The sequence below is a fragment of the Sinocyclocheilus anshuiensis genome, unplaced genomic scaffold (assembly GCF_001515605.1).
Source record: "Sinocyclocheilus anshuiensis isolate Anshui unplaced genomic scaffold, SAMN03320099.WGS_v1.1 scaffold163, whole genome shotgun sequence".
Classification (NCBI taxonomy): Eukaryota; Metazoa; Chordata; class Actinopteri; order Cypriniformes; family Cyprinidae; genus Sinocyclocheilus; species Sinocyclocheilus anshuiensis.
Genome location: NW_015548223.1, coordinates 1,035,608 through 1,056,045, shown reverse-complemented (window position 1 = coordinate 1,056,045; position 20,438 = coordinate 1,035,608). Strand labels below are relative to the sequence as shown.

Genomic DNA, 20,438 nt, shown 5'->3' with positions numbered 1-20,438 from the left:
GGGTAGCCTATTATTTTAAGTATTATATATATATATATATATATATATATATATATATATTGTCCTTGCATGAGGCTTTTTAATTAATGTTTAGTAATTTCCCCATCACTATTTTCTCATTAGAATCACAAAAATGAGCGAAATTTCTCATACCGACTGCAAGTCACATCTTAAAGTATTCAATAAAATATTAAACTCACAAATTTTAAACATAGACATCGCATTAGTTTGTTTAATACATTATCACAACCGAAAAACTGACCTTTCTTTTATTTTGTTCATTTATTCTTAGTTTTAACTCATATTTAGTGAAAAGGGTTCATTATTTTATTATCTAATCATTTATTATTTTAAATATAAGAATATTTTTCCTTGCATTTTCATTTCATGTTTAGTTTTCTGTGCATATATGCAAACAGATAAATATGGAGGCAGAAAGACAGAAACTAATAAATCTGAAGAGATTATTGATGGATGTGCTTGTCCCTTTAATTCACAAATGACTGCAACAAGACATGTGACTTGAAATCAATGCAACACACAAACTGTTGTGTATTAGGTTTGTTATATAAAATGATGCAAAACAACATCTGGTCATACATGCTTGGATTGCATGTGGTGTATTTTTTTTTCATGAGAATTACAAAAATGAGTAGAAAGTTAGTACTGTACAGTACAGTACATTACATCCATTTGTTCCTGGGATGGATGTCTTTGGAGAGTGAGATAAAGCAAGAGCCCAAATGTTCAAATACCGTCACCATATGTTGTTTATCAAAGTCACATTAACCCAGAACTGTAACACAAACCAAAAGTAAATTCTGCAAACACTGCTAAAAAATTAAATCTGACAATTCTCAGAATAAATGCACTACTAGTTTTGTAGTATATACTGAAATGCATACTTAAATCAGAACCTCTACGCTATAAAAATTGTTTCTCCATTTACATGAACAACTCAGGTGTTTCAACGGCATCTATATCCAGTTGGTTTTGACCAGTTGCACAGGTAACATTTTAATTTACAATGAAAATACCTCAGAATATTGCACTAGATTTTTGCGTTTACTGGAAACAAAATCAAACCTAAATCAGTGCATCTACTAGTGCAAAATGTTATTTCTCCATCTAAATGAACTCAGGTGTTTCCACAGCATCTATGTTCAGTTGTTTTGACCAGTTGCACAGTTTCTCAGCCTCTTCCTCCCATTCAGACTCTTCAGTCTCAACTGATGGTAGAACTATCTTGATGTCCCGTTTCTCAGTTGTCACGTTCAGTTTCTTCATGTCGCGTGTGTTAATGCTGTTCATAATATGCTTCTGTTCATCTCATATCTGGAAATGGAGGGCAAACCGGATTTGGTCCCACAGAGAATTCCTATAAATCAGCATCTCCTTTCATCAGCATGTCATTTTTCTAATCTAAATAGTGTTTTCTGTCACCTAATAGAGTTTGTGTTCCTCTCAACTGTCGCATTATCACACCTTTGTATATTTTAAGTATTAGTCTGTTTTTTTTATTGTTTTTAAATTGCTGGTGTATACAGTATAGTACTGGTGTTTCATTGTAACAGCAAAAAATTCAGTGTTAGCTTTCAGCCTGAGTTACTACATTTTTTTCTGCAGTTGGCATTAAAAGTGATGGGAAACCAAAGAAACCTACATGTTTAGACAGATGCTAAAACTACATCTTAAAAGTGTTATAATAATGAAACGTACTCTTTCAGCCTCACTCAGGCCGTAGAGGCGTCTCTTGCGAGCCGCAGTGTTTTGCGAGTGGGCAGATTGTCGTGTAGAGACCCGAGAACCTCTGTATTGTGAGAAAGAAACATCAGAATTATGATAGAGGAACAGTCCACCCAAAAATGTACTCGCCCTCAGGGCATCCAAGATGTAGATGAGTTTGTTTCTTCATCAGATTTGGAGAAATGCAGCATTCCATCACTTGTTCACCAATGGATCCTCTGCAGTGAATGGGTGCCGTCAGAATGAGAGTCCAAACAGCTGATAAAAACATCAGAATGATGGATTTGTTTCTTACAAACATGCAGTTTTCACTTCTCAAGGCATTAACTGATGGACTGGAGGGGTGTGGATTACTTGTGGATTATTGTGGTTTTTATCAGCTGTTTGGACTCTCATTCTGACGGCACCCATTCACTGCAGAGCATCCATTGCTGAGACACTGATGCAATGCTACATTTCTCTAAATCTGATGAAGAAACAAACTCATACATCTTGGATGGCCTGAGAGTGAGTAAATTCAGCAAATTTTCATTTTTGGGTGAACTATTCCTTTAATCACATTTTTTATTTATATTGTTCTTTAACTTTGGCATTTGGTTTGTTTCTGGAGAGTGAGGTGTCTGATAGAGACTAATGCAAGATGAAACCGAATACCTGTGTGAGAGCTGCTGTCCAGCAAAATGAGATGTCTGAGATGCGAGATGTCTGAACAGCAGTGCTGTCTTCAACCTGCCTCTTGTTCCTGGCTTTACACCCTCTCTGAGCATGACGTCCCGGGACAGCACCTTCAGAGACAGGAACCTCCATCCGTTTTCCCTTCCCACTACACATGCTGGAAGCTCATCCAAGTGGCTGGAATACTGAGTGGGAGAAAAGGATGAACAGGCAACATAAAAGCATGATTGCGTCAATGAATTGGCCTGTGAATATAGTCTCAAGGGTGATTTTCACCCACCTGCATATAGTCTCTCATGCAAATCATCTTGTGGTTCAACAGCAGCTCTGTGAAACTTATCCATTGAAATGAGATCCATAAATGCTCTGTTTCCCATCATTCTGCAGGCGTCTGCTGTGGCCTGTTGATGCAGACATAGTGTAGTAATTAAAATGCATGCATTTTTTGCTCTCATAGTAAACAGTTATTTATTTCTGCAAAAACTAGGATGCATCAGAATAAACAGATCTGATCTTTTTTTTTACTCGAAATAAAAGAAATGATAACCGGTCAAAATATTTAAATATAATATAAAAAAATTAATATTGTTATTTTTTTTTTCTAGTTGCCAAGGCAGCATTTCTCATTTTAATTTAGTTGACTTGATAAATAACTATAACTAAAACTGAAACTAGGATGCATCAGTATAAACTGATCTGATCCAAGACCAGCCCAGGATTATTATAGTTAACTAAAACTAAAACATTAAAAAAATATATATATTTGAAAAAAAATAAATGACTAGTTGCTAAGGCAACAAGTCTTATTTTAATTTAGTTTAACTTGATAAACACCAAACTGAAACTGAAATAAAAAAATGATAAAATCTAGAATTTTAGAATTTTCAAGAATTAAAAAAAAATACTAAAAATGACAAAAACAACCAAATTGCTAAAAATTTAACTAAATCAAAACGAAAATGTAAAATATCAAAATAAAAACTAATTCGAAATATTAATAAAAACTATACTAGTATCGCAGTGATATTGAAATAACACTGGAGCAGCATTCATGACCTGGTTGGAGGGAGAAAAGACTTTTTTGCCAGACAGATAGTGTCCTCCTCCTCCAATGTGGAAAATCTTGAAGACAACTGAGGGTGAAACCAAGGACCTGCAAACCTGAACAGAAATGAAATAAACAGGAGACCGGGACTAGTCGTCCCACGTTTTGTTCCAGTTAATATTTTTCAGTGTTGGTTAAGGAGCAGGGCTGTTATTGCATCATTTCTGACTTCATAGCTTCTGGACCACCGTATAATGCTGCTTGAAGAGCTTATGTATGACATTCATCTACCTGAATCTGATCTTGCACTTCAGACTGGGGTCTTTCAGGAGTTCGGCTTCTCTGGGACTGAGCTGATGCAGAACTGCTGATGCCAGACACTGTTCCTGAGACATACAAACTAACTTTATTTATTTATTTTAATTTAATTTATTTATTTCCCATGCAGCCAAAAAAAAAAAAAACTGGCCAAAATATATTTTAAATGTCTGCTAAATATATGGTGTAAACAGTTAAGCTTAATGCAACATATCTTTAAAAATTAAAATATATTATTTTAATTTAAAAATTTAAATATATTATTATTTTAAAAATTAAAACATATATTTAGTTTTAAGTTGCATATACCAAAATATATTTCAAAATGTATTTCAGGGGCAAGAAATAATAATAAATAATAATTAATAATAATAATATTTTTTTAATGAATATCATAATATTGTAATTTTCTTTGGAACATTGTAACATTCTTTGCTGATTTTTATTTGAATGTGTTATATGTTCACACATGTTGTTACATTTGTGGAAAACATTTGTTGTCTATATGTGAATGCATTTTCTTGGATTGAAATATATTTTATAAATATTTAAATATTTATATTTATTGGTAGAAAATATATTAAATATATTGTAACATCTTTTAACAAATATTTTTGCCTAATGGGTTGGAGAAAATACTTTCTGTTTTTCTACTTCGAAATGTCATGTTTAATTCAGCTATTAAAATTATAAATTGTAAACTATAAATCATTTGTGAATTTCTGAGTGGAAACTGTTTCAAAGTAATTCCAGAGGAACTTACTGCTGAGCGTACAGTATTCATCAGGAGTCTGAAGAGCCATCTGTCCCTAAAAGATCTCCAATACGCCTGAATTCTTCTGGCACAATTCTCATAATTCTCCATTCTAAATCAGAAACAATCATTCTACACATTAGAAATGTAATTCTCAGATATTAGGCATTTGCCAAGTTTATAAAGCATAAAATGGCATTCACTTCTCCCCCAGAACAATCACATACTGTATATTTTGTATGATTGAAACAATCGATTAGTCAAAAAAAAGTTTTGACTGCAATACGCTTCATGAACACTAGATTAAAACACGTCTTCATAGACTCGATTGCATTATATTTATTAATATACTACTTTTGAGTGAGACTGCTTGGGATGTAAGCTGTGATGTTGACTGTGTGGTCTGTATATTTATTTCATTTATTTTTATTTTTATTCATTTTATTTTTAGACAAAACATGCCTTAACTTTAGAACAAGCTTATATGTGATATTTCATTATCATACTATTATAGCTTTTATTCAAGTTTTTATATTTTCCTTTTTCATTTTTAGAATTTTTAATAATTTTGTTGTGTGTTTTTGTCATTTCTAATAGTTTAGTTTATATATATATATTTTTATATTTATTTATTTATGTAAATATATAAATATTTACTTTTTATTTTATTATAAGTAACAAATTTTTTTTTATGGTTTAAATTTTATTCTACTATATTAACCCTGCTATGAATTAAATAAATCACTGAATACACATAGACTGATGTATTTTGAAATATATTTGAACACATATTTTAATAAATATTCTTGTCTTATGGGTTGGAGTACATTTGAGAAGAAAACACTTTCAGTTTTTCTACTTCAAAATGTCATGTTTAATTCAGTTTCGTACTTTCTTCTTTTAATTCTCCGTGAAATGTACCAGGAATTAATAAAATAAAATCCCTGAATACACAGATTGCATAAAAACGTAATATAAATATATGCATAAATAAATATCCATTTCTATCCTATTGCTACATTTTTTATTCAAAATGAATGTACATTTTAATGATTGTAATGTTTATCTATTATGCCCTAGTACTGTAGAACTTTCATATATATTATATTATATTATATATGGAATAAATATGAACAACCTGTAAAAAAAGAGTAAATGTCACGGGAGTGTAGTGCGCTTGATGAACTCTAGATGGCGCTCAGCGGATGAAAGTCTGATCGCAGCCGCTCAATCAGAAAGAAGGAGAAGAAGAAGACTGGACCATGTACAAGGTGAGCATTAGAAAGTTCACTTCTGTCGTTCAGTTCGTGTTCTTGACTTTGTTCCTCCTGTTAACACACTGATGTCCAGGCTTTAAGAAACAGGTACACGGGTTTCAGTCGAGCTGATGTTATTATAAAGATTATTATATATTTTTGAGCTTTATAAAGAGGCATTTGAGGGCAGGAAATACAAGGGCACTGCAGAAGAGATACAACTAACTATTTTACTTGTTTAAATAAAGCTAACACCGCTATTCTATCTAGGATTTTAGGCTGCTGTGATTCTATAGACTGAGTTTATTGTATAAAAATGTAAATATATCGGCGCGATTTGTAATGTCGGATCATTACACCAGTAGTAAAAGTCAAACTCTCTTTAGGCTTTTATTGACTTTGCCACTGTCTGTGCAGCAAACATCAGATGAAATCAAAGTTTATAAATCGACTGATACCAACCTTACATTTTATAATAGTTTGGCTATTTTATTATGAAAATAATAAAACAGCGCTCAGCTGCGTTTCCACATCTGGCCACTAGATGGCGACAAACACCGTTAAATCCTAAAGAGAAACTGAAAACAATGTTTTGTATTACTGCTGATTTAACACTATTATGAAAGTCATTAAAAAAATATATATATATTTTTTTTTTTTTAAATTGATTAATCTTTTTGGGATAATATGAACCTGAAATAATCTCATAACTTTTTAATAAATATTATAATCTTTCCTGGTGGCAACACTTGTGCAACAATAGAAAAAATATAAATATATGCCCAAATATAAAATATACATGATGATTAGAATACTGAAAATGTTAAAACAATAAAGAAAAATGACATTAAACGATGTTATTACACTTAGTGCTCTGTGATTATTTATATACATAATACATATATTATTTATATACTACTAGCTTTTATTTTTATATCGTCAGTTTTCATTTTAGTTTAATTTTAAATTCTTTTTATATTCGCTTTGTTACTTCTATTTAGCTTTAATTTCCAGTTTGAGTGATTTTAGTACTTTTCAGTTAGTTGCAACATTTCTAAGATAAGATTTTCATCTAATATTTATACTTTATTTGAACTCGCTTCAATGATCAAAAACAATTTTCAATAGACACTAATTGTTACATGGACTGAATCTAAACAGGAATTACCTAGCTTAACTTTATACTTAAAACGTATAAATTGCAATGTTATCAATTTCTCATGTGCAAGTAGAAGTGAATATCAGTCATGTGAAAAGCAAAGGACTAGAAAAAGAGGATCAAAAACCCTTGACCTCAACTTTGGCCATATTTAAAATGATTTGACCTCCAGTTTCTGATGTTATGTCACAGTTGCTCTCTACGCCTGCGGAGAAACTGAGGGACCTTGAATGTCCTCAAAACAGCAGTTTGAGTAAATAGACTGTGCATTATTCTTGCTTAAACAAGAAACACTCAGCATGTGTTGACAGTGAGCACACTTCAGCCGTTGTGAAGTTCTGCAGTGTGTTGTGCTTGACCTGGAAATTCCGTCTGACCGGTTCATTCATGCTCTCTGTTTCCGTGGCGACGGCGCTGCGGCTGTTCTGATAGGTCGGAGGGGTTGCAGGAGTCTCTGGCACTCTGGGATTGATCTCAGCCTCTGTGCTGGCGGCCGCTGATGACGACGATGACAAACCCGGCACAGCTCTGAGTGTAGATGAGGTAAAGTCACGTCTGAACCCTAACATCAACTGAGACAGAAAACAATGCAGTTTACATGAAGAAAATCAAGTCAATTCAATTTAATGAGAATCACCATTGAGAATAATGATTATATTAATTGATGATAATTAATAATTGATGAAGATTTAAAAAAAAAAAGTCAAAACCAAATCAATATTTTAAAAATTGTTTAATTTTTGGGGGAATAATATAAACCTAAAATAATATCTGATAACCTTTTCATATTATAAATAATATAATCTTGCCTTGTGCAGCAACAGAAAAAATATGCTCAAATATAAAACATACATGATTAGAATACTGAAAATGCATTAAACAGCAAATTATGACATTATACAATTTTATTACACTTAGTGCTATTTTAGTATTATTAATATAGTGTATTTTGAATTAGCTTTTATTTTAATATTTTCAGTTTTAAGTTTAATTTTAGAAATTTTGTGTCTGTTATTTGATTTCGTTTTTGTTTTATTAATTCTATTTAGCTGTATTTTCAGTGTTATTGATTTTAGTACTTCAATTTAAACTTATTTTCTTTATTTTTTCAGCTACATTTTTATTTGCTAAAGCAACTTTTTTTTTTAATTTAAAGCCAGAAAACCATTGAAAATAATGACAATTACAAAAAAAAAGTAAAAAGTAAAAAGTCTGGATGCAGTACAGTAATGGGAATTTGGTGTGAAAATGTGTTTATTTGTCATGAAAATAATGTCAAGATGCAAAACATCATATAATACTTTTATTTGTTTATTTATTGATTGATCTAAATTTTTCTATATAATTTCTTACTGTTTTTTTTTTTAATTATTATTATTTTGGGATGAAATGTGATGCAGACATGCTCTTGACAAGTTTGACGAGATTCACACTTTTAAAATATTTTTTAACACTCATACCAGATTATAATATTATTAGAATAGGGGGAAAAAAAAACATTATTTAACTGACTAATAATTCTGTCGAGCCAAACAGATCTGTTTTACAAATGAGAGTTTAACATTAAACTCAAAAATGTAATTACAAATTAGAATTCTTAAGTAAAATATCTAGATGCATTACAGTAATGAGAGAAAAGATGCGTATTTGGCTGTTTACCGTTTACAAGCAAGAGTTTAACTAGGAATTCAAAAGTTTTAGGACAGTTTGACCTGTATGTGTTCAACAGAACCAGAACACACTGTTACAAACAAGAGTTTAACGTTAAGGAAAAGAGGTTTATTTGAACTTTGACTCTGTATCACCGTTGCTCTCGCAGCTGTCTCTCTACACGAGGCCGCAGCAGAAGATCCAGTGTGTGCAGCCTGAGAGAGGGCAGGTGGAGGAGAGCGTGGCCACGCTGAGGAAGCTGGCAGAACCGTATGCCACCCGGTGCCAGGTAAAGACTCAATCATGCAACACCTTGTGTCAAACACAGCTGGTTTTGTGCATGGATTCACTTTGAACAAGCTCGACGGGTTCAGGATGGTCACTCACACTCACATTTACACGGTCTTCTAGTTCTTAAAGGTGACATATTTATGCCCCTTTTTACAATAAGTAATATAAGTCTTAGTGCTGGGCGGTATGACCAAAAATTTATATCACGGTATTTTCCAAAATTATACCGGTTTCACGGTACATGACGGTATTTTTTTTTTCATGCACGTCTGGGTGTTAATCATATTTTCTACCCACACACAAGTTTATGTTAAAAACACACAAGTTACAAAAACAGTCAGTTATGTCTATGAATGTAAACTGCTGGGAAATAAATCGCTTGTTTATTTTAGATCTGTGTGGCAGCAGCAATATACAGTAGCCTAAATAAATCAATAAATGCACTGCTCTCTTGTCTCCTCTGAGGCTGGGACTCTAAACAGTGTTCTGTGCTCGTCTGTGCAGGCAAAGACAGAACAGTTAGCAAGTTTTGCTCAAACTTTCATCATGGCATTAGAGCTGGTACACCATTGTCACTTGCGAAATCAAAATGACGGTGCCTTGAGTGGAAGTTTACAGATTAAGGGGCGGTAATATTATAATGAGATCCCTTTGCCACGTCACCAAGAGAGCGAAATCAGACGCGCTCGTTTTCTCAGATGCTTGCAGAAAAAGGCTTCCCAAAACAAAGTTACTGGGTTAATCTTTTTCACGTTTCCTTGGTTGGTAGATGCACCAGGGACCTGATTATAGCACTTAAAACCAGGAAAAGTCAGATTTTCATGATATGTCACCTTTAAAAGAAAACAGAGGGTATTGAACTTTTGTTAAATTGGGAATTGGGAAATTAATTTTTTTATTATTAAAATAGTTTTTCATTGATCAGCAGCATGAGTGTGCAGTCGATGCAGCTTGTTGGCTAATTTGCTCTGCATGGCTTTTCTGACTCTCCATCTCTTCATTTCAATTGTTATTTTCACTCTACAATCATGTACAACTCACTTCATTTCACTGGAATAATTAATTCATTTACAACAGCTGGAAACCAGCAATCAGCCAGATCTCTCACAAAATCATGTTTCATCACAAAATAAGAAAAATTATTATTTTTATATAATAATGATTATAGTTTTTTCAATCCATTTGATTTTATTCTTCATTTTAATATTATTATAATATTTTATTATAATATTTTTGAAGGTATATGTAGTGGCGCAATGCAAAAACAAATCTTAGTCCTAGAAATTGAAACGTTATTTTTCTATACAATTTCTATATTATTTCTTCTTTTGCTTTTCGGATAAAATGTGATGCAGACATTTTTTGTGAGATTAACCTAAAAATCTAAAATAACACTGGATTTTAATATTAGTAGAACAAAAGATAAAAAATAAATAAATGAAACTGAAAAGAAAACACAGAATTTAATCTAATTGACTAATAATTTTGTCCAGCCTACTATTATAACATTTCGAAACACTTGAAATTTTATATTTCCAAGTTTGTTAGATTTTTTTTTTTTATGTTGGTATCTGAATTAGAGCTGCATTCTATAAGATTTGATTGTTTTTCTGCATTTGAAAAGTTTTATTCTCTTCTTTTCTTTAAAAGTCATTCAAAACACCATCAAACCCAAAGCTGGACAAACAGACCTTAAAAAAGGAACACCAGCATCTGTACAGCATGTGCGACGTGCTGTTAATAACCACAGAAAGCATAATAAATAATCTCTCAAACAAGCAGAAATCATGTGTGCAGTCATGCACTTACAGTGAATCCAGTAACTTTCACTTTACATGAAAAAGTTTTTTTACAACAATAGAAGCTGTTCTTATAATAAGCGCATGTTGTGTATTTTGAAGATTTATTTTCCTGCAGGAAAAGGCCTACATGCATGCAGTATTTCAGGGTTGGCTGTAGACTGCGACAAAGTTTGATTCAATATTTATGACCAAATCAAATCTTGTATCTCATCCAATCATGATGCATATTCATCATATGTGTCCATTTATCCCTTATATGCATTTCTAAGTATTTAATGCAAATCATTTTCTAAGAAGCTAAAATAACATTTTCTTTCTCACACTTGGCTTTCACACATCAAATAAATTTCCTGTTCTCTCTCAGCTCATGAAAAACTCAAGCATACAGATGAGGCATTTAGAGAAGAAAAGAACACTCTTTAGTAGAGTAAAGCAAATAAAACTAATAATAATAATAATAAAAAGAAAATTTCCTCCACATGCATTACTGTAAACATGATTTTTGTTTGTTTTTACAAATTAAAAATTATTTTCAGTAACATTTCACTTAAAGCCTTTATTTATAACATGCATTATAAAAGTAGAACACTCCAAAGAGAAAGGAAAAATTGAAATCACATCATATGACCCCTTTAATGCATTCATTATGCATTGTAATGCACCTTATAATGCATTGTATGATCTCATGAATACTTATCTATTCATTGTTACAACTTTAGAAAGCAAAGTGCATTAAAAGACATGGGGGGAAAACCCTTCAAATATTATAATGCATTTTAACTTTTGCTACAATTATTTTTTGCAAAGCTATAATGCATTACAATGTACATTATGAATATCTTTATAATGCATTGCACATAAAGGCTTTAAGTAAAGTGTTTATGGAATGCAGCTCTTTCTTGTAATCCGTGACTCTTTACATTGTGATTATAATCATGTGATGATTCATTCAGTGATGATGTTGTGATGATTTGGTTCCTCTTCATCTAAATGTGCCGTCTGGTCCTGGTTGCTGGTGGTCTGATCCGGTCCAGCAAACGGCCAGCGCGGCCAAACAGACAGTGCAGGTACCCAGGAGCACATGCACACATCATCATTACCCACGCTGCTCTCTGCCGCTCTCACACATCTGGCTGTGTTTGGAATAGCATACATACAAAATAACCCATCATGCCCTGTGATGAGGTCATGTGACAAGAATGAAGCATAATTCTGATTGGAATGTTTGTTGTGGCATAATGCCTAAACTAGATTTAAACTAGTTATATTCAGTGTGGACTGTGCAGTATGCTAGTATTCAGTTCCAAACATACAGTAGTCATTGTGTTTGCTTGTGTATAGAACAGATTCCTGCTGTATGTGGCCCAGATGCCTTACATTTGGCTTTTAAAGGAAAGTGTGTCACTATTAGACCATTTGCATTACCGAACTGAATTGCAACCATGACCGTTCAAACAGGTTTGCCAAATGTTTTTGCTTTTGCCATTGGTCAGACAAAGTCTCGTTCCAGTCAATGCTGCTGCGCCGGGATCATTTTAAATCATGCATTTACATTAGTTTTAGTTAAAAAAAAATTCGGTGTTGATTTTAGGGACATTTTTGTTTGATTTTTTACAAAAACCAATCCGAGTTGCCATTCTATGTGCAATGTATAATCTGGGTCTGAAATAAGAACCACTGAGGTAAAGAATCCAGAATTATTATGTTATTTTTTTAAATCTAGATCTTATTTTTTGTCTTATTTTAGCATTATTTATATAATATTATAATGTTTTAATTAGTTTTATGTTTTTAGTTTATTTTAGTTTTAGTAATTTCTTTTTTTTTTTCTAGTCATTTCATTACTTTATTTGAATATTTCTATTTAGCTGTAATGTATTCTTATTCCAGTTTTAGTTTTGGTCATTTTAAAACTTCAACTTATTTTATTTCAGCTACATCTCAAATTTTCTTCCTTTTTTCAAATTTAAGTTCATCTAATGTTTATATTTCATAAATATTTTTACAAATATGATTTTTAAGGTCTGAAATAAGAATCATGAAAACATGAAGATGTTTTTGTTTTATTTTTTAATCTAGAGCCTTTTAGTATTATTTATATACTATTATAGTATTTAATCATTTTTAAATTAGTTTTATATTTATGTATTTTCAGTTTTTCATTTAAAAAAAATCTGTTTTGTTTTTAAAATTTGTTTTTTTATTATTTCTATTTAGTTAGAATTTTTTCGGATTCCAGTTTTAGTAATTTATTTTAATTTCAGCAACATTTCTATTTTTTTATTTAAGTTTATCTAATATTTATATTTCATAGTTTGTTTATAAATGGAATCTATTAGTTTTAGTTTTAATTAGTTTGTTAACAATAACACTGATGTTTTACTCTATGATAGCAGCATTTTCCATCAACAAATAATGTTCTCTTGAGAGGTTCTGCTTTTAACATGCATGAATCTGTCCAGAAGGACCTCTGATGAAACAGTGTGTCTGAACAAAGAGAGCCCAACAACAACACAATGTGGAAAAATGAATTCATGCAATATCAAAATGATAGAGAGCATATCAGAGCGCTGCAGACACAACACTTTACAGCAGCTGATAAAGCGTTTGACACACTGCCAGTCTCTCTGTCCTACAGCGCTTTATTTGGCATAACCCACATGAGGAGGCAGGACACACTGACCCACATCTGAAAGCAGAACACAGCCTTCAAAATAAAAATCAAGAAGCAAAATTCTGCAGAATGTCATGAAATATGTCAACACGTTAAGCTCTGCCTTATACGGTGGTGTGAAGTGGGTCTGTTCGACTGATTGCATACAGAAGTGTTTGAAACTGTTGGAAAACAGTCAGTATTATTGCAATCTCATTTGGTGACACTAAAGTCACAGAAATCACACATTTAACCTTTAAACATGGTAATGTGGGAGAAATGCAGGTGCAGCATTCATGTTATTAGCTTAAAACTTAATGCAATTAGACAATATTTAATAAACGAGCCCAGCGTTATTTTAGTATTATGTCCAAACTATTATAGTATTAATTCATATTTTGAATTATTTATATTTACATTTTTCATTTTAATTTTGGGTTGTTGTGTTTTTGTCATTTTTGTATTATTTGTATTCATTGTATTAGTTTAAGTTTAATATGTTTCATAATTAATTTTTGAATGTGGTTAGCCTAACACAGTACACGTAATAAGGTTTTTTTTTTTATATACATATATATATATATATATATATATATATATATATATAACAACAATAATACTTTTTTGTTTGGGAAAAAATAACAACTGGTATTCAATAACAAACGTGAAAAATATCATGTGAAAGATATTTATGTGGAGTTTTGCAGGTGCAGATTTAAATTATTCTCCTATTTTTATAATATGATATAATCATTTTATATAAAAATGTTTTATATAATAATTTTTATTTATTTACTAGGTGTCCTTAGTTTGCTCAAGTGCTTCACTTTTTGCTTATTCTTCAGATTCTGCTTTATGTCAGATATATTGTATTCTATCTTATGTCACATATTGCAGACTATCTGATTGCCAAGATATAGACTGTTATATCTCTGTCTGTCATGCATTATGGGTTTATGGCTACTGATAAAGATTTGTAAAGGAGGTGCATTTATCAAATATCAAAAAACCTAGATGATATGTGACCCTGTCTGTGAAAACCCAGCTAAAGTCATAAAATCATCCTTCATAAAGATGTAGAAAATTCTGTGAAAATGTAACCTTTATATCTTTAATATTGAGTGAGTAAGGCCATGTCAAAGATTGAAATCATAGTGAAATTAATGGTTGAAATCAAACTTTGATGCGTGTTATCTCATAATTAGATTTTGAGACTTTAGCCTGGATTTCATAGACAGGGTCACATATAAAGTACACCAATAAACCTTTGGTCTCTGCAGAAGTTCACAGAAGGTTCAGAGAAATAGTTCAGCCAAAAATGAGATTTTCTGACTGTCATATCAATCTAGACCCTTATGAAACACATATATGGTCTGGTCTTTTCCATGCAAAGAACTATGCAGTATGTTATTTACTTCCTTAAAGGGGTCATATGATGCTTCTTTAAAGAACATTATTTTGTGTATTTGATGTAACAGAATACGTTGACATGCTTTAATGTTCAAAACACAGCGTCTCCCTGACATGCTGCTTCAACACTAACTGCGGTTACTGAAACCACGCCTTCTTTCTTTGCGTGCACATTTGGGCGGCATTATGCTAATATTGCCACATAGTGACCTAGATATGTGGGGGCGTGTTAGAACGAGCCGTTTTAGGGGGGCGTGGCAGAGTCTTAACTTTGATAAAGTATATCTCTTTGGTTTTGAGACTTTAGTCTTTGCAACTTCAGGGATCTTATCTATGCACAATCAGCTTGTAACACTCCAAAGAGAAAGGAAAACTTGAAATCACATCATATGACCCCTTTAAAGAAATGAAACTTGCTGCTTTGGTTACAAGAAAGCGTCATGTTTTTCCACAGTCACACATTCTCCATTGGTCTTTGCTTGGCATTTTACAGTGATTCATATAAAGTTAAACTAGTGACGCTTATTTCTAGATTCAGAAAGTAACATTGTAAAGAGTAACATTCATTCTTTTATATTGTATCTCAGGGCGTCTATGGGACGGTGAAGCCCAAGGTTTACAGCACTGTACAGTTCGGGCAGAGTAAGCAAACACTCGCTGACACACAAACACGAATGAAACATGCCTTCTTACTGAACCTTTTCAATAAAATGACAAAGTGAATCTTTGCACTGTAATCTAGACAGTTATGCCTACTTGAAGAACCCTCCGCCTGAGTTTTACCCCAGAGCTGGAGTCATCGGATTTGCCGGGATCCTGGGCCTTTTCTTCGGGAGAGGTAGTGAAAGTTTTAATGATAGCATTGGAGCCTGCATTTTATTAGAGACCAAATACACTGCAAAAATATTTTCTTCCTCAATTTTGTCCTGTTTTCTACTATCAATATCTAAACATCAAATATCTAAAAGACATTTACTCAAGATGCAAAATTACTTAAAGGGGTCATAGGATGCTACATGCACTTTTACAAGTTGTTGGAACTGAAATGTGTGTTGGCAGTGTGTGTACACAACCACTGAGGTGTTCTGTTGTTGGATGTAATAATGAACATAGCAGTCGTCATTTACTCCCGACATCTGAGCCGCTGAAAACGCAGTGGATTACGTTTGTTTCTGAAGGGAATGCGCGCCCGATCTACATAAATGCGTCTATGTTCGCTTGAATCATTCGTGATCCAGCTTCACCTACAGAAGTGAGTATAAGGTTTTGTAATGAATCTTTGCAAATCGCCTTTCCTTATAATGTGCTAATTAGCAAGTTTCACAATGAATGCAGCTAAAGTAAACAGTCTCTCTGAGAGCGGCTCGGAAGAGAGGGGCGGGGTCAGCAGAGCTCATTAACATTTAAAGGAAAATGCTACAAAACGGCTTGCTCTGAAAAGAGCTGTTTTTGACAGGGTAAAAAAGGTGTTTTTTACACTACCATTGAGAAATTTTAACCAAACTATGTTACAGACTTTTCATTAAGACCCTAATGAATCATATCAACTTGTGGAAAATGAGCATCCGATGACCCCTTTAAGATATTAAGTCTTTTTTTGTGAAAATTTAATAATTAAGGGAATTTATGCTTAAAATAAAAAAAAAAAATCTGTCAGTGGGCTTGGAAAATTCAACTTAATTCAAAGGGAAAACAAGATTATTTTTCTGACCTCACTGGCAGATATGCTTTCTTATTTTAAGCATAAAATTGCTTAATTTTTATACTTTTTGTGAAAACAAGACTTAATATCTTAAGTTATTTTCCTTCTAAAGTATCTTGATTTAAGAATCTTTCAAATTTTTTGTGGAAAATGAGACAAAAATACTAAGCCTCTCCCAAAACCTGAATACTATTTATTTGCTTTATTGAACACACTGATATTTCAGATACACTACCATTCAAAATTTCAGGGACAGTAAGATTTTTTAATGTTTTTGAAATAAGTCTCATCGGCTCACCAAGGCTGCATTTATTTGATCAAACATACAGTAAAATTGTAAAATATTACTACCATTTAAAATAACTGTTTTCTATTTGAATATATTGCAAAATGTAATTTATTCCTGTGATCAAAGCTGAATTTTCAGCATCATTACTCCAGTCTTCAGTGTCACATGATCTTCAGAAATCATTCTAATATGCTGATTTGCTGCTCAAGAAACATTTCTGATTATTATCAATGCTGAAAACAGTTGTGCTGCTTCATATTTTTGTGGAAATGGAGATACATTTTTTTTTCAGGATTCTTTGATGAACAAAGTACAGCATTTATTTAAAATATAAATATTTGTAACAAACGTCTTTACTGTCACTTTTGATCAATTTAATGTGTCCTATTGAAAATAAAACTTTTGAATCAAACTTTTGAGTCATTTTTAGGGATTTTTTTTTTGTCATTTCAAGGCTCCAGGCTGAAGAAACTGATCTACCCGACTGGTCTAATGGCTGTAGCTGCGTCCATGTATTATCCTCAAGAGGCCGTGACCGTCGCAAAGGTAGGTGTGTCTTATAAGTTTATTGGATGTAGGGTTGTGAGATGTTATCGGGCCTGGAAATGAGAGGAGGGAAAGGCGAGGCGAGGTTACGATCTGTAACTTTCCACCAGTTAAAAACAGCAGATGAAACACATTCCTAACAACACCCAAGGACACAAAGAGAAGCTGCATCAACACTTTGTCTAATATCAGCCGGTTGTCTGTTTTGATTGTAACCAATATAGACTTTGCAGTGGCTATCTCTCGCCTCACACGCGTCCTGCTCAAACCCTGTCAACACACCGTTTCAGCGCTGCATGTCCCCATCCTGTCAGATATGCTGATGGAAATGTCCTGAAAGATCAGCAGGGTCACTGATTAAAAAGCAAAACAGACCAAAATTAGGTTGATTTCACACTCTGTTTGAACCAAAGTTCAAATTCAAGGTGTCAAGGTTAAGCTAAATCATAGGCCAGTTTGCCCCTGCTGGTAGACACAGGTAACTACACTGTCTGGCCCCCAAAATGCATTGCACTTTCTTCATTAGCTATTTTGACTAAATACAGCTTTTGTAAGTGACTTATAAATTGGTAATTTTCCATTATTATAATAGATAATATATCAGTGCCCATATGTTGGCATTAAGAAGAAAAAAACAAGAAAAAAACAATGGACCAGACTCAGGTCTGCACCAAAAGAGTACATTCTCATATATAGTGTTTTTCAGTGATTGAAGTCATTAATTTTGAGCGACATTAATTAGCAATGCTATATGGGCGTACTATATTATAGGCAGAGACAAATCAGTAACAGCAACATTAATTTCTGCATCTTTTCTACATTCAAATACAGTATCTTATACTCATACAGCAAAAAGTGACTTTCTTCCTCAATATTTGTTGTTTTCCAGTAGAAATATCTAAACATTCTTAAATCAAGACACATTTACTTAAGTGAAATAGCATATATGGTATCCATCCATCCCTCCAAACCACTTATGCTTTTTAGGGTTATAAGAGGGCTGGCGCCTAATGAGCTATTAAGTCTTTTTTTCAGAAAAATTTATCAAAATGAAGCGAGTTTTTGCTTAAAACAGGAAGAAGAAAAAAATCTGTCAGTGGGGTCAACTGAATTTAAAGGGAAAAAGTTTACTTACCCAGTGACAGATTTATTTTTGTTATTATGATTATTATGATTATTTTCATTTAAGAATGAGTCCACATAATTAAGACACAGTTTCAGAAAATATTATTATAATAATGGTTTTTGTTTTTAAATTTTTTTTTTTTTTTGAACTTTTTATATATATATATATATATATATATACACAAAAATAATTAAAAATAAAAATGCATGAAAAACACTTTAAATACATTTAAAAATATTTTTTCAGGCTTATATAACTGCATGAAAAATGGCATGTATTGTGAGTTTAGCTCATCCTGTTCATAAGATTATGAACAGGATGATTATGCACTGCTGAAACACATTAAGCATCAAATTAAAATATTTTTACTGGCAATGCATCACATTTAAGACCAGATTTCCAAACGCTGTAAGCAGTTGTGTAGCCCACCAATAACACGAGGGCATTCAGCAGTAGAAAAACACACTATGACAAATATATCTACTTCCAGCAATAAAATCTGTGTGTGTGTGTCCCGTCTCTCTGAAGTGACCCTTATAACCTTCCCACAACACAGAACACAGGAGACACCGTATACGACTGGGCGCTTCAGGCTTATGTTGCTGTGGAGAAACTCATCAAAGGCAAACCCGCCTCAAAGAAAGTGAGTTTGGTTCTTCTCACACAGACTTTTACATTCATGCATTTGCCAGACACTTTTATCCAAAGCAACTTACATTGCATTCAAAGTTTACATTCTTTGCATTTCCTTGGAATCAAACCCACAACCTCTACCGTTTGACCTACAGATAGCATTTGAACACTGCAAATATTGGGTTTGGAAACAGCCTGAGCGCTTTTTGTTTTGTGTTTTAATAGGATCAAGCAGAAAAGAGTTCCAGCGGGGAGACCAAAGCTTAGGTACAAAATATCAAAGATCATAATCAGCACGGAGACACAACACAGGTGCACACAATGTACAAACAACATTACTATAGTCACATCAAATCCTTTCCCAACTCTGTTTGCATTGCACTAAAGATATATATATATATATAAAAAAAAAAGATTTTTTTTTTTCACTAAAACCTGTTAGATCGCAGTACAATTGCCAGATTATCTTTTTTGGTGAGTGTTGCACTTTTTTGAGTAATTTTTGCATTTTGTCAGAAATTTTTTGTGGATGAAGTCAGTTCTCCTCAAGTTCACACAGGTGTCCAGCAGATGAACCACATGTGTAGAGAATCACATTAACTAGCAACATCATTCGATAACAAACACAATACATGTTTTAGTTGTTTTGTTGAAATCTTTATTTAAAATAAATGCTACTTAGTTTAATATTTTACCATTCAGACATTTTAATATCATGCATTAAGCACGGCTGAAAAGCAATGCAATTTAAGCAGAAATAAATGTATCTGCTGTGAGAGTAAAATGAAATGATTTACGGCAATGCATAACAAACACAATCCCTTTTTTGTCTCATTTTTGTTTTTGCTTTAGTTGTTTTTACTGTAAATCTTTATTTGCATTAGATAAAATAAAAACTATTTAAAATTATATATTAAATATATTTCAAATATTATATAGAATTTAAAATATATTTGATTTAAAATGCCACAATGACATTCAGACATGTTTATTTTCTCAGAAGTCCTCATGACTGTGGTTTGCTGTGCTGTTTGTTTACAGGTTCATCATCACCTCTCAGGTTGTTTCTCTGACAGTGAGGTTGTGGTACAGGATCTCCATCCTTCGCTCATCTTCATGACCTACTTTTGCACTAGCCACTTCCTCTTTCATCTGTCAATCATCAAGACAGGAGTTAGTGGTCTGACTGAAGTTCTGAACTTGTAAACAAACTACTGAGATTGTATTAAAAATACATTGGTGAACCAAAATAAATGTTATATACTATGTGATGATGGTGGTGTGATTTATGACTGAAATAAAATAATTCTACAAAGTTAGGAGGAAATGATCACTTTGTTTGGGGTTAGCATGTTAATGTCAGTGCTGTTTGTCAGTCTGAAC

At 32.6% G+C, this 20,438-nt stretch overlaps 1 protein-coding gene across 3 annotated transcripts; it reads left to right on the top strand.

The window, feature by feature from the left end:
- Nucleotides 1–5,737: 5,737 nt before the first annotated feature.
- Nucleotides 5,738–20,341, top strand: apooa (apolipoprotein O, a). Of its 3 annotated transcripts, none has more exons than XM_016441359.1 (10): nucleotides 5,738–5,809; nucleotides 7,386–7,496; nucleotides 8,773–8,892; nucleotides 11,731–11,763; nucleotides 15,347–15,401; nucleotides 15,502–15,597; nucleotides 17,205–17,296; nucleotides 18,979–19,065; nucleotides 19,281–19,322; nucleotides 20,097–20,341. In XM_016441359.1, the coding sequence occupies exons 1-9, from the start codon at nucleotides 5,801–5,803 to the stop codon at nucleotides 19,320–19,322; spliced, it is 645 nt and encodes a 214-aa protein (XP_016296845.1). In that variant the 5' UTR covers nucleotides 5,738–5,800; the 3' UTR covers nucleotides 20,097–20,341. The 3 variants fall into 3 exon arrangements, with proteins under 3 accessions (XP_016296845.1, XP_016296844.1, XP_016296846.1); XM_016441358.1 differs by having other exon boundaries at nucleotides 19,281–19,367; XM_016441360.1 differs by lacking the exon at nucleotides 11,731–11,763 and having other exon boundaries at nucleotides 19,281–19,367.
- Nucleotides 20,342–20,438: the final 97 nt, after the last annotated feature.

Excerpts from the sequence above, each read along its gene's own strand:
- apooa (XM_016441359.1), top strand. Across the intron at positions 15,598-17,204 it reads GGGCCTTTTCTTCGGGAGAG|GCTCCAGGCTGAAGAAACTG; the intron begins GTAGTGAAAGTT and ends TGTCATTTCAAG. Across the intron at positions 19,066-19,280 it reads GCAAACCCGCCTCAAAGAAA|GATCAAGCAGAAAAGAGTTC; the intron begins GTGAGTTTGGTT and ends GTGTTTTAATAG.